The sequence below is a fragment of the Symsagittifera roscoffensis genome, chromosome 10 (genome assembly GCF_963678635.1).
Source record: "Symsagittifera roscoffensis chromosome 10, txSymRosc1.1, whole genome shotgun sequence".
NCBI lineage: Eukaryota > Metazoa > Xenacoelomorpha > Acoela > Convolutidae > Symsagittifera > Symsagittifera roscoffensis.
Genome location: NC_087071.1, coordinates 38,819,966 through 38,839,595, shown reverse-complemented (window position 1 = coordinate 38,839,595; position 19,630 = coordinate 38,819,966). Strand labels below are relative to the sequence as shown.

The following is a 19,630-nucleotide window of genomic DNA, read 5'->3' as shown; positions in this document are numbered from 1 at the left end:
AAGGTGCCGTCGATGTCGCGAGCGCAACAGACGACCGAGGCATATCCGGAGCTGGGAGTCCTAAGGAAAGAGCTTGAGAAGGCGCTGAAGGAAAGGAATAAAGCGAACCTCGATCGGGATCAGGCGAAGTTGGATAGGGAGAGGCTTCAGCTGGAGAGAGACCAGGCAGTCGACGAGCGAGATCAGACGTTGAAGTTACTTGAGATGCTAAGGGCGGAACATCAGCAGGCGCTAAAGGTGCGGGAGAACGCCGCGAATCGCGATCAACTAAAGTCGGAGTTGGAAAGGATAGAACAACGACAACGCGAGCTTGACGCACAAAAGGGAGCCAGGTCAAACGAACGGGTGGTGACAAGCTCGAGGCCAGAGTCACGCATGGAGGTGGATGAAGCTCCCAGGGCTAGAGGACGGTTCAACCTTGACCGCGAGGCCAGGGAACACATGAGTGAAGGGTTAGAGGTCTGGATACCGAATGACGTGACGCCTTCCTTGCGCAATCTAGAGACCCAACCTGTACGTCCTCTGATGGATGTGGTGTTACCAGGATATACACCAACCTCGACCTCGAGCGGCAGTCAGGTGAGTGGCGCCTCATCGCGCCTGAAGGAGCTGGGTGAGAAGTTGCAGCAGCAGAGCCGTGAAAGATCGACAAGGCCAGAGCTTCCCCCGACTTGGAGGGAACAGCCGGTCAGAAACGTCGTGATCACGAGCTACAAGAAGAACACAGAGGGGAACTACCACAAGCATAGTCGGCTGGACTGGAGTGCGGAACAGCAAGCCAGGAGGGACTGCTTCCACGACGCAGCCTGGGTGCAGTATCTAGCGCCACCTCGTGTGCCAGAGGGTGCGGTTCACCTGATTATAGGGGACAGCCTGGTGCGGGTGCTGACCCAGATCCGGTCACATTGGCAGACTGGAGTCTTGAGTTTCGCTGGAGCTGCTACGCCACAGATGTTGGCAACCCTGGACATGCTAGGAATGAACAAAGTTTACACAGTCACCCTGATGGTTGGGACCAACGACGTGTCAAGAGGAGAAGCAAGGAAAGTGACGAGGCTGTGCGACAAGATGAGTTGCCTTCTTGAGGAGCTGAGGATCCAAATGGATCCCATCCTGCTGACGATATGCACGGTCCCCTATAACATGATGTTTGATCAAAACTCCCTAGAAATGAACCAGAGGGTGCGGAACCTGAACAAGGCGATCCGAGACATACACCGAAACAGTGTGCTTCCTCTCAGGCTGTTGGACGTTGCAGAACGCATGGAGAACAAGGGATTCCCTGAAGACACCTCGAAAGATGGAATCCATTTCGATAGGCCAAGGGGAGCGGAGTGGCTGAACGACGTCTTCCAGGAACATATAAACACGCTAGAGGCGGACCTGCTGGAGACAGCCCAATTCACGTTAGGACCACCTCCCAACCCACCATTCCTTGCCTCGAGGGCCTTGGCTGGTCGCTTAGGAGCGAGAGTTGATACTAGAGACAGTTCAAGGAGCAATCAGACCCGATTGCAGAGTGCCACGCCAATGGAGTCGGAGGAGGCAGAGTCATCAACGCCTCCGGGCTCGGCGATGTCCTCCGTGGTGGTGGCAGATGGCAGGAGAGAAAAGAAGTCTAGGGAGACTACCCGCTTGAGATATCCTGAGAAGGTGAGGGAACTGGATCTAGAGACCTTGGAATGCAGACGAGAGTTGGCGGAAGCCCTGGGGATCGAACGAGTGTCGCATGAGGACTTGAATAGACATCATTGCGTAGACTGGTTGAAAGCACACGAGGCGCATTTCTCGAGAACGAAGTTAATGGAGACTACAGACCTGACTGGAATTCCCACAAAAACGATCATGGGACCCATTAACTACAGGCCTCTTAAGCAGCTAGGGAGTCCTGGACTTATAGTAGAACCTCCCAAGCACCGAACCGGCATCGCCAGGATCAGGTTGGCAACCCCGGCGCAATTGAAGGTAGTAGACAAGCTACTCAACCCGGGGGGAATGGAGTTGCCTGACGCTGCTTACGAAGGTCCAGGGTTGGCAGAGGATCCCAGGTACGGGAAGCCCTGTGGCGGCACCCAATTGGCCAAGACTCTGGCAGTTTATGATAGAGCAGATCCAGCTGCTGCAAGAGTGATCATTGTGGCGGGATCAGACTTCGAAGGAACGTCTCCCAAGTTGTTCTGGCCGGAGACTCTGGTATACTCTTTGCCAGGAGCCGAATTGAACCAGATGTTGACCCTAGTGGTGGCAATAAAGTCGGAGATGCCCTGTGAACCTGAGCTGCTATTGTTTGCAGGAATGAATGACCACCTGCACGCGATGGGACTTCTTGAGCAACTGAAGGGCAAGGAGATTCCGACATCGAAGAAGATATGGGAGGCTATTCAGGCGTTATTTGCGGCGATGAATGAGGTACAAGAGAACGTAGCCTCGAGATTTGGGTCCAAGACAAAGGTGGTGTTTACCACATCCCCAGGATACGCCAGCATGCCACCCGCCCTACAATTCGTGTATGCGGTCTTAATCTTGATAGCGGAAGGGAGTGAATGGCGGATTCTGATGGCAGCCCCCAATCGAGAGCTGGAGCCAGTAAACTTGAGACTTTACAGATCAGAATTACCAGCGGCATGGGCTGACATATCTCATGCGCTGAGGGGCTTTTACGGACTAGCCGACGTCTTGATTGTATTGGATGAGGTACTCTTGCTAGAGATATCGAACTTTGCTAGACAACTCAAGTTCAGCCCAGTCATCGGGGACGACCACCCGGCAATAAACCAGTTGACGGCCAGCCTGTGGTTCCGGAGTATGGATGTGAGAGTCGCAAATTCCACCAGTAGGACTAGAGGTCCCAGCCACGAGAGAAGAAATGTGGTCGAGACGGAGAAACAGTTAGAATCGATGAAATATCGCTTGACTCAAGAGGATGGCTGGTGGCCATTCCTGACACCAAGGCTGGAGAACGTCACGAATAAGACGAGGGAGGAAGCACCACTCCTCGTGAAACAAATCTGGAGTTTTCTAGAGAAGCAACTGGAGCTAGCGGAAACGAGAGACATGACGGTGGTTAGATTTGTCTCGGCCGCCAATGAAGTGACGATTGGAGGATTTTGGAGAGAGCACGCCAACGGCGAATTGAAGACTAGGAGAGATTACGAGATTCTCAAGTTCTTGAGTCCTTGCTGGGAGAGAGAATTCTTGGCAGGAGTGTTCGGCACCACGGCGACTATCTTCGGAGCCTTCGTACAGGAGATACTGGGCATGTCCATCAGCCTGCTCTTGGCCCTGTATTTGGTTTACCCCAGATACTTGTTCAACATGGGCCCAGCATACATGTTTAGTCGAGGAGTGGAGACACTTCGAGTTGATGGGTATCTGGCACTAGTACTCTTGACCCATGGGGAATTGGTATCGTTTCATCGGTTAATGGAGTATGGAGAACCTCTGTCTATGGGGAGAGTCCACACGAGCATTGAAACCAGCTCCTACAAGTGTGCCGCAGGGTTGAAGACACTGCTGGTGCAATACCTCATGATGCAGAATCGATACATGACGGGTGAAGATGAGAACCCAACCTCGAGAGAAGAATGGGAGAAGGCGAACAGAGGGATGCCTCTGTTGACGGACCTGTGCCTGGCAATGAGGTCGGACCCAATGGGGATAATCCGGGGTCTAGAGGAGGTGGTGACCTGCATCTATGGTCCAGCAGTGACGTACGCGTTTCCAGATCCCTTGGTGATAACGTATCGTCACTCGGTGACGCACTTGAGTCTCATCAGCGTACTGGATGGTACAGCGCTGAATTGGTGTCAGCAGGAAGTGCTCAGGGCGCGTATGAGCAACACGGTACTCTTCGGAAAAGTGAAAGATGCTGAGATGATGGTGTGCAACTTCAGGGGACAAATGCAATGCAGAATGGGAGGCAAGCGAGAGGGCCCCATTGAAATGTATCCAAAGTTCTGGAACCTAAACCCATTGACGGCCAACGGACAAGAAGTCTTGAGAATCCCCGCCTGGAAGGAGTGCTTTGCACTAGTCAAGAGGGAGCTGGAGGCCATAATGGAGAAAGAAATCCTACCAGCCACCATGCCTGAGTTCCCGACAGTCAGGAGGATGACCTTGGGAATGAATAGTCCCTTAGTGGTTCCCTCCATAATGGCGAAAATGATGACGGAGGAAACGCAGAGGCATTTCACGGATGGCTGGGATCCCCTGTTCATCGGCTACACGGCGGCAGTCTACTTCCACGTCACCGAGAGGAAGGTAAATTCGTGGACGACGCAAGCGAAAAAGAGTAGAGGTTCGCAGCCTCCTGGATATGAGGTGCGGAAAGTCTTGAGGATTCTTGAAAAGGAAGGACTTGAGAATATGCTACCCATATGGGATGATGGCAGGATGATCGTGATGGAGGGACACGTCGCATTGGTGGACGAAATAAAATTTGCCACGAGAAAATACAAGGCACCCTATGGCTTGGAACAAGTAGAGGTGACACAGGAGGGAACAGAACTAGATGCAGCAGGTCAACTGCATGTAGCCCTGACGGAGTATAAAAAGCTGGATCCCACGACACCGTCACCACTGTCTGTAGACACGCCTGGAGACAAGAGGAGTCGACCCGTTGAGGATCGATTCAAAAGAATTCTCGAGAGAAGAAGAAATGAATCAGAGGAAGAGAGTATGGATGAAACTCTCAGTGAAGCTGGAGAAGACATGGAGGTGGGGAATACACCTGAACCAGGGCCATCAGGGGAGGAACTCACCACTCAAGAGCTGTTGAAAGACTTGAGCGAAGAGAATTGGGCAGATACTGCCACACCGCCTCTGAACCCGTCCCCGCGGAAGAACCTAGAGTTGCCATTGGCAGGTGAGACCTTCAACATGGGGATGTTACTCTTGAGCTCGGAGGAAAGGGAGAAGAACACGTTCGAAGGGAACAGGGACATATTCTTGGGATCTCTCGAGGATGACGCCTGGCAGGAATTCCTGGGGGAATTCAATCGAGAAGTGGGCAGCGAGACGACGCTGGACAAGTTCAAGAAGGAACTGTGGGACGCAGTAGTGAGATTCGGGGAACCGCTCCTGATAGGAACGGGCCTGGATGAGAAAGCAAGAAAAGAGCTGCTGAACAAGCTAGTGGAGCTGAGGAACGCACGATCAAAGACTAGAAAAGAGAAATGTGAGGACAGCTCTACTCTGAAACAAAAAACTGTGGATAAAATGGTTGATGGTATAAAAAGGGATAAGGCTGGGACTAGTAATATGATTAAAAGTACTAATATCCTTAAGGCTCGAGCAGGGGGGAGGCAAGAGTTGGAAGGAGTGGATGGAGAGGTCGAATCAATGATGATAGCCACAACACCCTCGAGCAGAGATGTGAAGACTCGCAAGAGGAAGAGAGAAGTGGAAGGATGGGGTAGTCCTTCAGTGGATGCTGTTTCGGAAGGAAACTTGAGAGAGACGGCGCCCATCGTCTTGGCCCGATGCAAGACGGCGGCATACAAGAATAGCTCGGAGCTCAGGAAACCACTTGAAGTAGAAAAGGAAATAGAGGTTTCCACCAGTTCGACGTCAGAAGAAGACTTCAAGCCTCAGAAGGTAAACGTGAAGAGAGGTTCAACGAACGGACAGGTAGGGGAAGTGGAGATCGGCAAAGAATGGATCTCGAAGGCACATCAGGACATGGGCAAACAAGTGACGAGTGATCCATTGGAGAGGAACAAGACGAGGAACACTTCCCGGACGTGGTGGGTGGCCCTCGAAACATTGAAGGAAATGGAGGACTGCTTGAAGAAGTTGGACAGTGGAATAGCTCGCAGGCGACGCAATTGGGCCACCCAGCAAAAAGCCGAGGTTAATAAGATAGAGATGGCAAGTCATCTGAAGAGGTCCTGGCAGAGTTTGTTGAAGGATCATTTTGAAGAGGCGATGAGAACATCCTCATCAGCACCGCCACTAATGGCGAATCCCTTCGTTAGAACTGCGGGACAATTAATGTTCACCTGGAGTCTGGTGGGAATAGAGTTGGAGACATTGACCTCGTATGACAGGCTGAAGTTGGGAAGCAAGAAGCTAGAGGTGTATCAGGCACTGATGCAACACGTGGCCAGGGACAATTCAGGCTTGAGCCTGGCTAGAAGAAAAGATGCCACATGTTTCTTGAGATGGACAATGTCAATGATGTCTGATAGCACCATCCTGGCATGCCACCAGAGAGCAAGTGGAAGTAAAACCATGGAGAGAAGAGTCTCAACGATCATCTTGAACGTATATCAGAGTACAGGAATAGAGAAAGAAGATGGTTCCAGACTATCCTTAGAGAACCATCGAAAGCTGGACGAGGTACGGAGGTTCTCTAATAAGAAGTTCGAGGAAGAACATGATGTTCACCGTAACCTGGCCTCGTCAGAACAGTACTCGAGACTCAGTGAGAAGGGGGAATACCAATATGTGTCTGGAGTGATGGGAATAGCCTACAATCCCTTCTTAGACTCGGAAGCTGGAGGAGCCCACAGAAACCATGAGGTAGCGGAGCTACTGAAGTTTTGGACAGAAAGAATAATGGAGATAGACGCGGTGGAGAAAGAGGGGCCGAGCCTGGGCCTGATTCTTGAGAAAACACCAGAGGTGATAAGCATACCGCGCTCGAACAAGAGAGTTGAAGTGAACATGGGCGGTGGAGATGGCTTGTTAACCACGAACTTGGGAGTGGTATGGAAGTTATTAAGACCCTCCTGGTGTCCACATCCCCATGCGAGTCTGATCGAGGAAACCACTGAGCGAGTGAGGTTGGCACCAACGGAAGATGAAGATCTGGCGAAGTTGAGTGTGCTGCATAAGCTAATCACGCCCCAGATGCAAGAGCCAAGCGAAAGGACGAGCGACCCAGGGTCAGCAAAGAAATTGGAGCCGGGTAGTTGTCTGGATTCGACGTGTGGGAACGGAGAGCACATCTGCGATGGACGGTCATGCGTCAGAATACTGTCGTTTCAAAAAGAAGACCTGGTCACTTGGTTCGAAGACATCACAGAAAGGGAGAAAAGTGAAGTGCAAATAATAGCGGAATGTTACGCGAGAACCACGGTGAATATAGCGACAGCTCTCGGATTCTTCTCGAGAATGTGTGGTCTGCAGGCACTGGAGAGACTGGAGTCTGAACATCATTTAGTGACAGCGTTGAGCGTAGAATCATGGCCCGGGGTGTTGCAGGTGACTCAAAAACACATCCGGAGCTGGAAGGTTGGTCTTGAGGCGGAAATGGGATTTCCCTTGAGCGAAGCTTATGGCTTGCCATTGAACGCGAAATCGCTGATAGGGTCAATGATGGCCAACTTGTGCGGAAGTCACTACCCGCTACACATGGCGATGGTGGAAGTGTCCAGCCAGAGAATACTGGTGGACAAGGCCTTCTCAGTGCCCAAGTGCGTGAGGTTGGCTCGGATGTCGCATCACTCGCACAAGTTGTTGAGAAAAATCAAAGGGACGGTACCAAAAGAATTGAGAGATGACTTAAGCGAAATCTGGGGAGAAGATCTTCTGAAGTTGGAAAGAGAAAACACGAGCGATCACGAGAGACAAAACGTGATCGGTAAACCTGTGGGAAGTACTCCGAACCTGGAAGACAACGACACGATGCACGAGAAGATGATGGAGCTTGAGCCTCTCTTGGAAGCCTCAGGGGAGCGTAATCTCAGGAGCATTGAGATCTCTCATGGGGAATGCCCATGCCACTGCTTGGCACAAACGGTGTGGTATCCAGATCACAAGAACCTTTGCCTGGTGTGGGATGTGGAAGAGATTCGGTCGATCGGACTACCGGATCACCGGCAGAAGGTGACGCTCTTAGTAGTGAGTACGATGTTAGCCCTGAGATGGATAGAAGAGAATATAACGAGGTATCGGGAGGCGACGACGCCAACGGCTGAGTCAATATACGCGATAGACTACAGCAGGAGACTCGAGTTGTTTGAGACTGCGTGCAAGGTATTCGCCATACCGACGGAAGTCAGGCACGTATGGAGTCGCTTGAGGTACTTTCCATGGTTTCGGGCGACACTGACGTCTTGGTTGTACATGACAACGAAAGATCACATGAGAAAACATCAAAAAGAGTATCGACAGTTCCAGGCCGAGATTGGGCCGGAAGCTTTCAAGAGACCCCTGCTAACCCATCGTAATGCGATCACGACAGGATGGAAAAGAGTGGGTAAGATGTCTAGAGACAATACCAAAGCGAGGGAGTCGATACTAGAGGAAGACCTGGCGAGGAACGTGAGCTTGAGCCTGCACAACTCCTTTTGCTTGAACCGAGAAGCTAGGGTGAAGGCACTACCCAACCAAGCAAAGAGATTGCAGGAGCAGAGAGAATGGATGCGATCCTATGAACAGCTGAAGGCTTGGGAGGAGATTGTGATTAGTTCCGATGATGAAGAGGAGCTGTTGAGACAGTTTGCCGCATCTAGCACTTCAGGATGCAGTACCTCCAAGGTGAAGAGCACGAGATGAATGGGCAAATAGGATGGATCTTGAGTCTTGAGAGGGAAGGGGGGCTTGAGTGTGAATCCGAGTGAAACTTGGATTCACGAAAAAGAAATTTTAACAAAGCAAATATTGTTACTAATATACTATATTTATTATATAAATCGAAGATGCTGCATGACAATTTCCTGATTGAATAGGACAAAAGAGATTTTTAAATGATTGGCTTGAAAAGCGAAAATTCAAGGGTGCAGGTGTGTGCAGATTTTGATTGCTGTTTAGCAATAGTGTGAAAATTTTAAATGGCTGTGAATTTTGGGGTGTAGATAAGCTTAAATCTGCTGCAAACTTCTGTAAATGACCACTGGCACTGTATCTTGAGCAACACTCGGTTTTTCTGGGACTCACTGGCAGAAGACAGCACGCGATGAGGACATCGATCTCGAGTCCGGGGAGTATGTGCCAGTCGGTCATGTTTGGAAGTTTGACCTTGAGAAGAGCAGAAAACACTTGATTTTGGAGTGAAATTTAATTTTTAAAAATTTCGAATGGAACATGTCATGCACGATTTTCTCGCGATAACTGAAAATCAGAAAAAGAAATCAGAACAATTTTAGAACAATTGCGGGGAAGTTGTCAAATAAAAACGAGTGGGAAATTGCTATTCGCAATTTCCATCATAGTGAACAAGAGTAGAGCTGTCCTATCTGAAATAGAAGACAGAGTATCCCCGAGAGAGCGATTATTCAAACTGGACCAGAGTGAACCTTCGGCGGAAAGGTGGACAGCTTGAGTGTCCCAATGGTTCATATAAAACTTCGTTCTTGAGTTCAAACTTACCTTTGTCGTTCAAACTGATAAACATTGAACTTATCTAGTTACCATAGTTAATTCTAGAGTTGCTCACCCATTTAATTACTTCCTGTGCTTGAGCGCACCAACATGTGAGTCCTTAATTTAAATTTCTAGAGTGTGTTTTATGATTGTTATGTTGAGGTAAGGCGAGTTTTAGGTTGATCCATCTGAAATGGATCAAAGTTCCACTGTCTAATAAAAAAGCAACTTAACGGATTGTTCCAACCCGGTTTTTAACGGCGTTCATGTATTTTGGGTATTTTGAGACCTAAGTATGGGGACGTTCTTAATTCTAGAGTGGGGGGATATTTTGGTAGTAGCCTTAAGCAGTAGCGGGTCGTAGTCTCATGTCACAAGCGAACCGAATTGGCTCCGACTGATTTGAGGTGGAAAAACACAAGAGATAGTGTCCCTGACTCCTGAGCCAATAGTTATAGGGCCTATTTTTCTTAAGCCTCATGTGTGACTGTAGTAGACGAATGTTACATTCCGAACCCAGTCTCGTTTTACCTCCACAAGTCACCAGAAATTGTTCACATGATTGAAACTTTGGGCAATCATTTTATCGAGTTGGTTGCTCCCTGGTTAATGTTGGTGCCACTTAGATGTTGCCGATTGTTCGCTGGTTTTGTACAGATTTTCTTCCAAGTTGTTCTTATTATGAGTGGGAATTTAAGTTTTCTAAATTGGCTGACAATTTTACCATCAATTTGCTTCTTGGATGATTTATTTCTGAGTAGAATGTTTTCGACGAAGAGTATTAAAGAGGCTTCAAAAATGAATACTTTGCTACTCTATAGTAACTACCACCGAATAACGAACAAAATTTACAAAATAGTTCATTTTTTGCTATTGAGTTTAATCGCTTATTTGAGCATTCCTATTGTTTCGAATTTGTTGTCATCACGACAATTAATGAATTCCTCGTTCGATAATTTTCGATTAGTCAACACCTACGGTGCATTTGGTAGCGTGACTAAAACGCGAACTGAAATTATAATTTTAGGAACAGCGTCAGATTATCCCAACGCCCCTCAAACAGAATGGTTTGAATATGAATTTAATTGCAAACCGGGAAAATTGAATAGACGGCCTTGTTTGATTTCGCCTTACCATTATCGGTTAGACTGGTTGATGTGGTTTGCTGCTTTCCAAAATTACCAGCAAAATCCTTGGTTAATACATTTGGCAGCCAAATTTCTGATGAATGATACTGAAAGTTTGGGTTTGATTTCGGAAAACCCTTTCAAAGAACAACCCCCAAATTTTATACGAATGGACCATTATTTGTACAATTACGCCGATATGACAAATGAAAACGGAGTGTGGTGGAATCGAAAGTATATAGGAGAGTATATGCCAGTTGTCAGTTTAAAAGAGTTGGAACCAATTTTGAAAAGACAGCAGTGGCCTATCAACCCTAAAACTCCGACTGAGAAAAAAATGTTTCACAAAAAGAAAACAAAATCTGAGCTTTAAATTCGAAAACTTTATATGATGCTTAAGTCAACTGTTTGATATTTCTTTCTGATCAACGTTTCTGTGTAGGTTTACAAAATTACAGTTAAAACAATTTTTGTATATGACCAAGAATATTTTAGTAATCCTGATAATTTCTAGTCCGATTTGTTCTCAGTTGTGATAACGAAGATATTGAATGTATAGCTTCTTATCTGTCATTTTTAATCAATAACACTTGCGAGCAGCTAGTGTATTAGTACGAACTTTTTTTCGTACCTCACTCGCAAATAAAAGTGTTCATTAAAAGTGTTCACTTTTAGGCTTTTTGCTATAATCACAATCATAAAATTGGGAGTTTCATAGCATATGTTCTCTGCTTAATCTGTGGCTTGTGTTTGTGATGTACTAAGCGTCCATGGCTGAGTGGTTAGTGCGTGAGACTCATACTCGCTAGAGCGAATCCGAGATGTAAACTAATTTTTACTTATTCGAGACCTTTTTATTTTTTATTGCTCATCATAGAGCTGCGTTTTGTTGTGTTATTGCTAGTGTTTGCGAAGCCAACCTTCGCCTCTGTGTGAAAGATTGTTAACGACCTTACTGTTCGGTGGCTCGTAGAGTAATGCCTTAAGAATTGAGACTGTATTTACGAGCCAAAATTTAATAATGGTTTTGGAAATCAATTTAGCTAGTTCTAAGTTAATTTTCCTCACAGCTAAAAAGGTCATTTAAAGATGGACTGAATACATTTTTTTGTTATTTAAAAAGGAGACAGCTGCTCAAATTTGTGAACTCCTGCCATATTGCCAAGTTCCGGCCTAAAATTTAAGCCCATGTTTTTACTACTCGGTTGTTTTGATGATGAGTTACGCACAAACTGCTCCGCCAGTTTTAACACAAAAGCAGCGTAGTGTAACTCTTCGAAGCTATTTGTTCAAACCTAAATCGCCTAGAAAAGTGTTCATTTTGTGACACTAAGTCTGTTTCCAACCATAGGCGATTTAATAGCACTTATTGCTACTTTATTGGTGGCTAGTGGTACCTCAATTCCAAGCGATCGTGGCGAGGAAGGAAGACACCTAATCTACTGTTTGGAAATTCAAAACTGGAACGGTGACTTAGCTTTATTTGTGCCACTTTTGCTAGGTAGAGTTGGCAATGTTGAAGCAGCTGTAGCTGCGTTTTTGGTAGCTATTCTTGATTATTTTGCATAGGATCATTGCGTCATTCAGTAAATTTTTCGGCGTTGGTCAAGAAGAACTTTCTATTAGTGCCTAGGAGATGTGGTATGATGCTTTAAACCGTTTGGCATAACTTTTTTTTGCTTTCGCAAAAATTAAAAATTTCACTTTTTTAGACGGTTATCTAATCTAAGGTTCGAAAAAGGAAAAAGTTTGTTATCTAAAAGAAATGGACTCTGAGTTAAAAAACGAGTGTCCCGTCGGGCCATATGTCACTCCTGGAGGCAAAAACGCTGAAAACTTCTTTTTTTGGAGTTTGGTTTTTTTTTTTTTTATTTGGTCGTTTAACCGAAATTTGTAGTAAAAAAAATTTCAATTCAGATCTGTCCTACATGAGCTACAGTAGTTTAGGTCATATATAGCCAGATGAAAAGAGAGAACTAATAACATGCATTGTAAGCTGCCGCAAATGTTCAAAATTGTTGTAGAAGATAATAAAATTGATAAAACAATTACAAAAAAAATGGAAAAAAAATATTTTTTTTTTTGAAAATTTTAAATTGACAGTCTTACAGGATGCTCTGTGGGCCCTTTAGGGCCCAGTAGAAGAGTATCCGACTCGCAATTATCCAAAAACGGGAAATAAAATCGTTGTTGTTTATTAAGCAATCATGTCCAGTTTTGACTGAGCATTATAATTGCGCCCGAAGGGCGCATTTGTCTTGCGAAAGCGTTTTCAGCTGCCATCCATTCAAAATTGCCGGAGTGTGCGCATGCACACATTAAGACTGAAAGTACGCAAAAATGATGCCAAGGTAGGGAGGGTGGGACGCTACCCTGAGGGTGCTAGGTAGCGTTGGCAATGTTAAAGCAGCTGTACCTGCGTTTTTGGTAGCTATTCTTGATTATTTTTCATGTGATCATTGCGTAGATGCGAGGGCGTAAGACTCCTCAATACCGGGTAAGAAGTTTGATTCCGCCAAATAGCGAAAGTTTTGCTTATTTTTCCCTTATCTTTTTCCTTTCACTTTCTTTTTACTTTTTCAGAACTACGTGGTGTCTTTTTTCTCGCTTGGGTTTGCAAAGGTAAGCTTTGGTTCTCTGTTAAATAAGTTTTGTCAGAACTAGCGTCTTACTCAGCACAAGAAAGTTTAAGAAAATTACGATGGTTGGAAATCTGCTACAGTTTTTGTATCCGACCATAGTATTCGGGTTTGTTTTTTTAATTTTTGTTTTCCACGCAAAATCAGCTACCACAAATAATCATCAGACTGGTTTGGCGAATATATATAAGATTAAAGCACTTTTAGTCGTGATTCAAACCACATTAAAACATTCGCAACAATTTTTTCAGGTGTCGAGAAAACCCGGTTTGAAATTTTTGATTTTTCGTCTCATTTCGAGCGAGTGAGCAGGCTTACCTTAGCTTATTTATGCTTAATTAAGGCCCTGTAAATTTAGTTTGTTTCAACTAAAGGTAGTTTAGGTATCAAGAAGATCAATATTTTCAGAAAAAAAATTTCTTAATTTTTTTTTCTGGTAGTTAAAACTGTTTTTCAAATTGCGTGTTTTACTAAGGCTGTAGTTTTTCGTGCAAATGCGACTAGCCTTAAAAATACGAAAAAAAAATCTAATCAGACTGGTCTCAACATTGTGTATAAAATTGGCTTGTATTAGACTAGCATACAAAAAGATGACTTTGCACGTTTTTTCAGATCTTATGTCCTCATTAAACGTTGTTGCGCTGAGCAAGAAGTTTTGTTTGATATATTTTCTCTGAAAATTATCCAAGCTCTTGCGAAGCTTTTAATCGGATAAGCGGACCAAAAGAAAATCGTTTTTAGGGTAATGTTTGGGGTCCGAATTTAGCGAAACATTTCACCATAATAACTCTGTCAAAATTCTTAGACAGTTTTGTTTTCAGCACTGATTGTCTATTTTCAACTCAGTTGAAAACAAAAAAATGTTTATAATTTCACGGTTTATTTGTTTGATCCAGGCTATTTTAATAAGCTTTGTTGGTTGCCCTTTTTTATTAGTGAAACATTTGTTTTGAATGAATGTTCATGGCCTTTTATTTTTGACTGGTTAGTTTCCGTTTTAGAATTCGTTAGTAGTGAGATAAGTATAGTGCAACAATTTTTGTTTTTGGTTGTTGCGAAGTAGAAGACTTATTATGGAGGTTTTTGTGATAATAGTGATGTTTTGCCTTAGAATTAATCATAGCAGGTATTTATGGCTGGTCTTATCAGCAAGGAAAATATACATGAAATCAATTTATTTCATTAGAGATAAGTTCTATCTTGGCCTTTTTATTGTTTTAAGTTTTGTTTTTTTTCTTAAATTATATCTGTCTTAATTTCTGTCATTTCGTGGAGCAATTGACTTATTTTGAGCTATCTTGACATTCACTTGAAATACCCCCCCCCCCCCCCCTTATGATCGAAATTCTATTTAATGTTAGTTGTAAATTTACTATTTCCGATTTTGTCTAATTTAGTTTTTCAATTTGATGTGCCTTAAAGGTTGATTCGGTTTTGACGAATTTTGCCTTTATCGGTTAGGAATGAGCTGAGAATCGGTCGCAGTTGTTCTTCAAACGTTTTTTTAGTATCTTTTAGAAAAAAGTAAAATATCAGTCTTTTCAGATAATCGCAGTTTTTTTGAACCATGGCGCTTTCTTGTATTGTGATTGTCGCGCAGCTCAGCTGAGCATCTATGTGAAATATGTTTAGAACTTTGGATTTTATTGTTATTGGAATTTGAAAAAAATCTGGTCCTTGTGGGAGAAATTGAGATTTTTTTTTGATTTTTGATTGTTTGATATCAGCAAAAGTAGCATTAATGTCGATAAAGATGAAGTCACTTACGAAGCAATGAACAATCTCTGGATACAGTTTTGATCGTTTTTTCATCAGTTGTTCAATGTTTCAAAAGGTTGTATTTTTCGATTGATTTCTAAGTTTGGTTCTTCAAACGATGCGAGGTATTTAGAATTCTTTGTTTTGCATGAAACATAAAACTAGAATATATTTTTCTATTGATATCGGCAATTTTTTTGGCAAATGGGAGGTATGTTGTTCAACTTTGACTCGATTTCTTTTTACTTTAAATTATCATTGTAATTTTTTCGGCGAACGCAAAACGATAAGAAAGAAAGAAAAGTTGTTTTGTTTTGCGTCAGGTAATTACAGTTATTGAAAGATTATAAAACAAATTCATCAATAATGTACTCATTTGAAGCAAAGAAACTAAGAAAAAAATATGAAAAAAAAATCTAATTTACCGAAATTTCACTAGTACACTAAAATCTTCAAAGAAAACATATTGCATCTAGGTTTATCTTAAATAATTACTGATTTAGTTGTTGAATTTCAGATGGATTGAAGCATGATGCTCAGTTTGTGTCGAAGTTCCAAAAGTAAAATTCGACTCCGCGCTAAATTTGAGTAATTGAAGGTTTTTAGCTAAACAGTATAGCATAGCGTATATTTGAAAGTAACCCTTGAAAAACATTACTGAAATGTTGAAATGGAACAAGACGTTTTTCTATTGGTTATTAATTTATACTGTTTTTAAATTTGCCATCACATTTTTTGCTTGAATAAAAATAAATGTCGAATTTTATTTTCTATGGCCGTGCTCTGACGTCTTTTCGCGGATTATTCCAGTCTCAAGTCATAATTCGAAATGGGAAACAACTACCCCTAATTGGCGTCAATATCAAGAGATTTTTATCAGCTAATCCGTAAGTCAACGAGTATAGCCTTAGAGTTACTTTTTATGACTGTTTTACTAGCGTATTCTGTGGTTTTGGTTCTCTAATTGTACTCTTCTCTTCGGTACTATTTTTCAATATTCATCTTTTGGCTGACCCACTGAATTTTTGCATTTTTTTTATTTGACGTGCTCAAAAACAAAACTTGCAGAAAACTTAGCGAATATGGCATTCCAGGATTTCGTCAGATTTCAAAAAGTTGCCCCTATAAACTTTTCCTTTCCACACCAATGACTGTTTATTTGATAAAAATTAAGTTTGATTTTGTTTAGAGAAACAGTTACTCTCAATTTTGTGAAAGAAAGGACTGGGGAAACACTCAGCACCAAAGCCAAAGTTGGAGCCAATATTTATGATGTGGTTATAGACAACGACATCGACCTCGATGGTTTCGGTAAGCTCCACGCTTTTTTGTACCTAACGTGTTTTCTGATCATACATATCAAAGATTACTCCGTTACTCAAGTAATTTTTGAATTATATTGTATTTTTCTAGACAACCTTTAAAATGGGTCATATTAAGAACATTTTAATGAGCTTTTAAATCAGGAGTACAGCAGCTGTTTTCCGTATTTAGCTATACATTTCGTTTGATGGTGTCATTTCTATCATGGATGAACATTTTTTTGAAATTGGCAACAATGCTCTAGGTGCATGTGAGGGTACAATGGCTTGTGTGACGTGTCATCTGATCTTTTCCAAGAAGCACTTCGACAAACTGCAGTCTCCGGCCACTGAGGATGAAATGGACATGCTGGACATGGCATGGGGACTCAGTGATACGTGAGTCGAAACTTCCTGTTTTGAAAAAAAATTTTGTTGAACGTTTTCAGAAGAACATCTTTAAGAATCGCGAATAGAAACAGAATCGATTCGGATTTTTTTCGCTAATTTTTCTCAACTCCTGTCGAATTCTCAACCTAAGGCCTAGTTCTTGTGAATTGTGAATAGGCAGTAAGATTCGAAATATGTGAGAAAATCAATCGTTTTGATTTTAATTCGCTAGTTAAATATTGGCAAAATAAAAAACAGGTTCAAGACTTTAGCAGCCATAGAATTTTTCCAAATGTGTTTCTGGTGCCAATAAGCAATCAGTTTCAGCAGCAGTTGCGCGACGAAAACTTCTCGCGAAAATGAACTAAGCGTAGAACTAAGTTTTATTTTTACATTTTTCCGATTTGAAGGTTGTCGACTGAATTATCAAGTTGCGTCCTGATTTTTTGAATAATTTGTGGGGATTTGGTTGAATATTTTTCAGATCCAGACTAGGCTGCCAGCTCAAAGTGGAGAAATGGATGGACGGAATAGACATAACTGTGCCGGCTGAGAAAAATGACGCGCGAACATTTTAGTCAATGCAGTTAACAACTGAAACTATGCGCAAAACGAGAACGACGACTGAAGAGAACTTGATTGAGTTTGTTATCTATCCGAAGAGCAATTAAACATTCAGATTTCCAGCAATTGAATTCATAATCAGTAACATATTATTTTTATTCATGTTGATCGGTATGGTATATAAATACCATCATTTCAGTATAGAAAAATGTTCCTTTTCTTACTTGATTAGAGAAATTGAGAGGTAATTGTATTTATGATGGGGTAGGGTGTGCCATTTTAATTTCTCTAGGCCAGTCGACCTTTTTTAAGGTAGAACAAGAACTTTCGTGGCAAAGACCTGAATGTTCCGACTGTGCCTTAATTCATATCGAATAGCTTTTGGGTAAAAAAAAATATTGAAAACCTATAAATTTTGGACAATATCAAAGTGTGGAACGTTGAGTCGAAAGAATTTTGAAATTAATACGACCGATCCGGTTAGCTAGCCTCAATTCAATTTGGAATGATTTTGTTCGGGATATTTCGCCACGCATATATATATCGCGTTTTGCTCTCAGCAATATGAATAAATTTTTTAAAGCGCGCATAATTTAGTCCAGATTATGGGCAATTTTCAATCCTCCAGAACATTACAAAAAATGATTCGAGGTAAATATCTTTTTACATTTGAATGCAGGAAGTCGATATCTTTAATGGGGTATAACAAAATTCTGTTGAAAATTATTTCGATTGGCGAAAATTCACTGAATGAAAAAAACCACACCAAGCATAAATATTCCGTTTTCTTCGAAAGTTGGAACAATAAATCGATTTCCCCAGTTCCATTACAATCTATCATTTTGCTTGAGAGAAATTAGTGATATCTCGCAAGATCAAATCCTTGTAGTTTTGTGATCAAATCCTTGTGACAGATCAAATCTTTGTAGTTTTTGAGGTTCAATTCAATTCAATTATTCGATGCAGTGAAGAAATACATACGTAATCACTCACTGCATCAGGATAGCTAGAACTGGCTTTTCAACCTAACAAGTAGCTACCCTCCTGGATAACTATCACAATTAAGTAACAACAACGGGTAAACAATCAGAAAAAATTGTCGACCAGCTGTACATTGTCTAAAATGTAATTTCTTTTGAAAACCTTTAAAAATTTTGACAGCTGTTCTTGAGAGTACGTTTCGATCTTATCGGGTAGGAGTTTATTTGACATCAAAAAATTGAAACATTTAACAATTTTGCATGAAAGTGAGTTTTCCATAGTTTTGGTCCTACAGCGATAAAACGGAATCATTCCGTTAGAAGTAGAAGGTGTATTTAGTTTATTACTAAAACTACTGACGTTTAGAAAATCAAGAGGTGAACGTTTTAAATATTGAAAAATGGTTTCTTTAAAAAGTTGAGTTAAATAAATTTCATGAACTGTATCAATGCCCAGATCATTAAACTTTGTTGTTATGTGTTTGTTTTTGCGTTTGAAGACTATAGTACGGAGAATTCTTTTTTGGCAGATATAATTTTTTTCTAATTTTGTTTTGCTAGTACTCCCATAGACAAGCAGACCATATGAAATTATAGGTACATCATATGCCAGGTAGAACTTTAACAGCAGTTTTCGAGAAAAAGCTACCCTGCCCTGATACATAATTCCGTTAAATCGGCCTAGTTTTCTGCACACAGTTTCAATATGATATGTAAATTTGAGCTGACTATCAATGATAACACCAAAGTTTTTGAAACAATTTGTAAATCCTATGTTTTCACCCGCAAGTGAAAAGTCATAATCCAAACATTGTTTACCAAATGGTAAGGTTTTACATTTTGTAGAGCTTATCGACAGTTTATTTCGCACACACCAGTCATCTGTTTTCAGCAAATCATTTTTAAAGTAATCATTTACCCTTGCCGTTGGGAAAGAAGCAAGAATAGCAGTTTCATCCGCAAAAAGACTAAATTCCGATTTCGAAACAATTTTATTTATGTCGTTATTGTAAAGTAAGAAAAAAGGGGTCCAAGAACAGAGCACTGCGGAACTCCGTACGATATTACCTGTTGCCTAGAAGTACCGTTCGAATTAACAACAAATTGTTGTCTGTTTGTCAAATAATTTGATATCAATTTGTTGAATTTTCCTTGAAAGCCGTACGCGCATAATTTTTCCAGAAGAATGCAATTGTTATCTGTATCAAATGCCTTTCTTAGATTAATAAAAAGTGCCAAGCCCATATTTTTTGTCTCAATCGTTTTTTGCATGAATTCAGTAACTCAAAGGATAGCATGGATACAAAAAGTGTTTTCCGCGGAAACCAAACTGTTCCGGTATTATAATATTGTTTTTGTTAATGAAAACTAGCATTCTTTTAAAAATTATTTTTTCAAAATTTTTTTTCTGAAAACTGTCAAAAGATTAATAGGTCAATAATTACTGGGGTTTTCTCTGTCTCCTTCTTTCAGAGAAGTGACAATTTTTGCAATTTTACAAGCATCTGGAAAATATGCTGTATCAAAACATTTCTTAAAAGTGTTTGCCAGGAAAACATATA

At 42.0% G+C, this 19,630-nt stretch overlaps 2 protein-coding genes across 2 annotated transcripts in view; both read left to right on the top strand.

The window, feature by feature from the left end:
* LOC134855437 (adrenodoxin-like) overlaps positions 1-17,282 on the top strand; it is a 327,732-nt gene extending 310,450 nt beyond the window's left edge. Inside the window, exons 2-6 of the mRNA XM_063871966.1 lie at positions 15,349-15,394; positions 15,610-15,720; positions 16,023-16,144; positions 16,401-16,533; positions 17,009-17,282. Coding sequence (XP_063728036.1) covers positions 15,363-15,394; positions 15,610-15,720; positions 16,023-16,144; positions 16,401-16,533; positions 17,009-17,102 — 492 coding nt within the window. The 5' untranslated portion in view covers positions 15,349-15,362 and the 3' untranslated portion in view covers positions 17,103-17,282. The remainder of the gene's footprint in view (positions 1-15,348; positions 15,395-15,609; positions 15,721-16,022; positions 16,145-16,400; positions 16,534-17,008) is intronic.
* Positions 1,804-10,849, top strand: LOC134855058 (lipase maturation factor 1-like). Its single transcript, XM_063871436.1, has 2 exons — positions 1,804-2,068; positions 9,785-10,849. The coding sequence occupies exons 1-2, from the start codon at positions 1,804-1,806 to the stop codon at positions 10,807-10,809; spliced, it is 1,290 nt and encodes a 429-aa protein (XP_063727506.1). The 3' UTR covers positions 10,810-10,849.
* Positions 17,283-19,630: the final 2,348 nt, after the last annotated feature.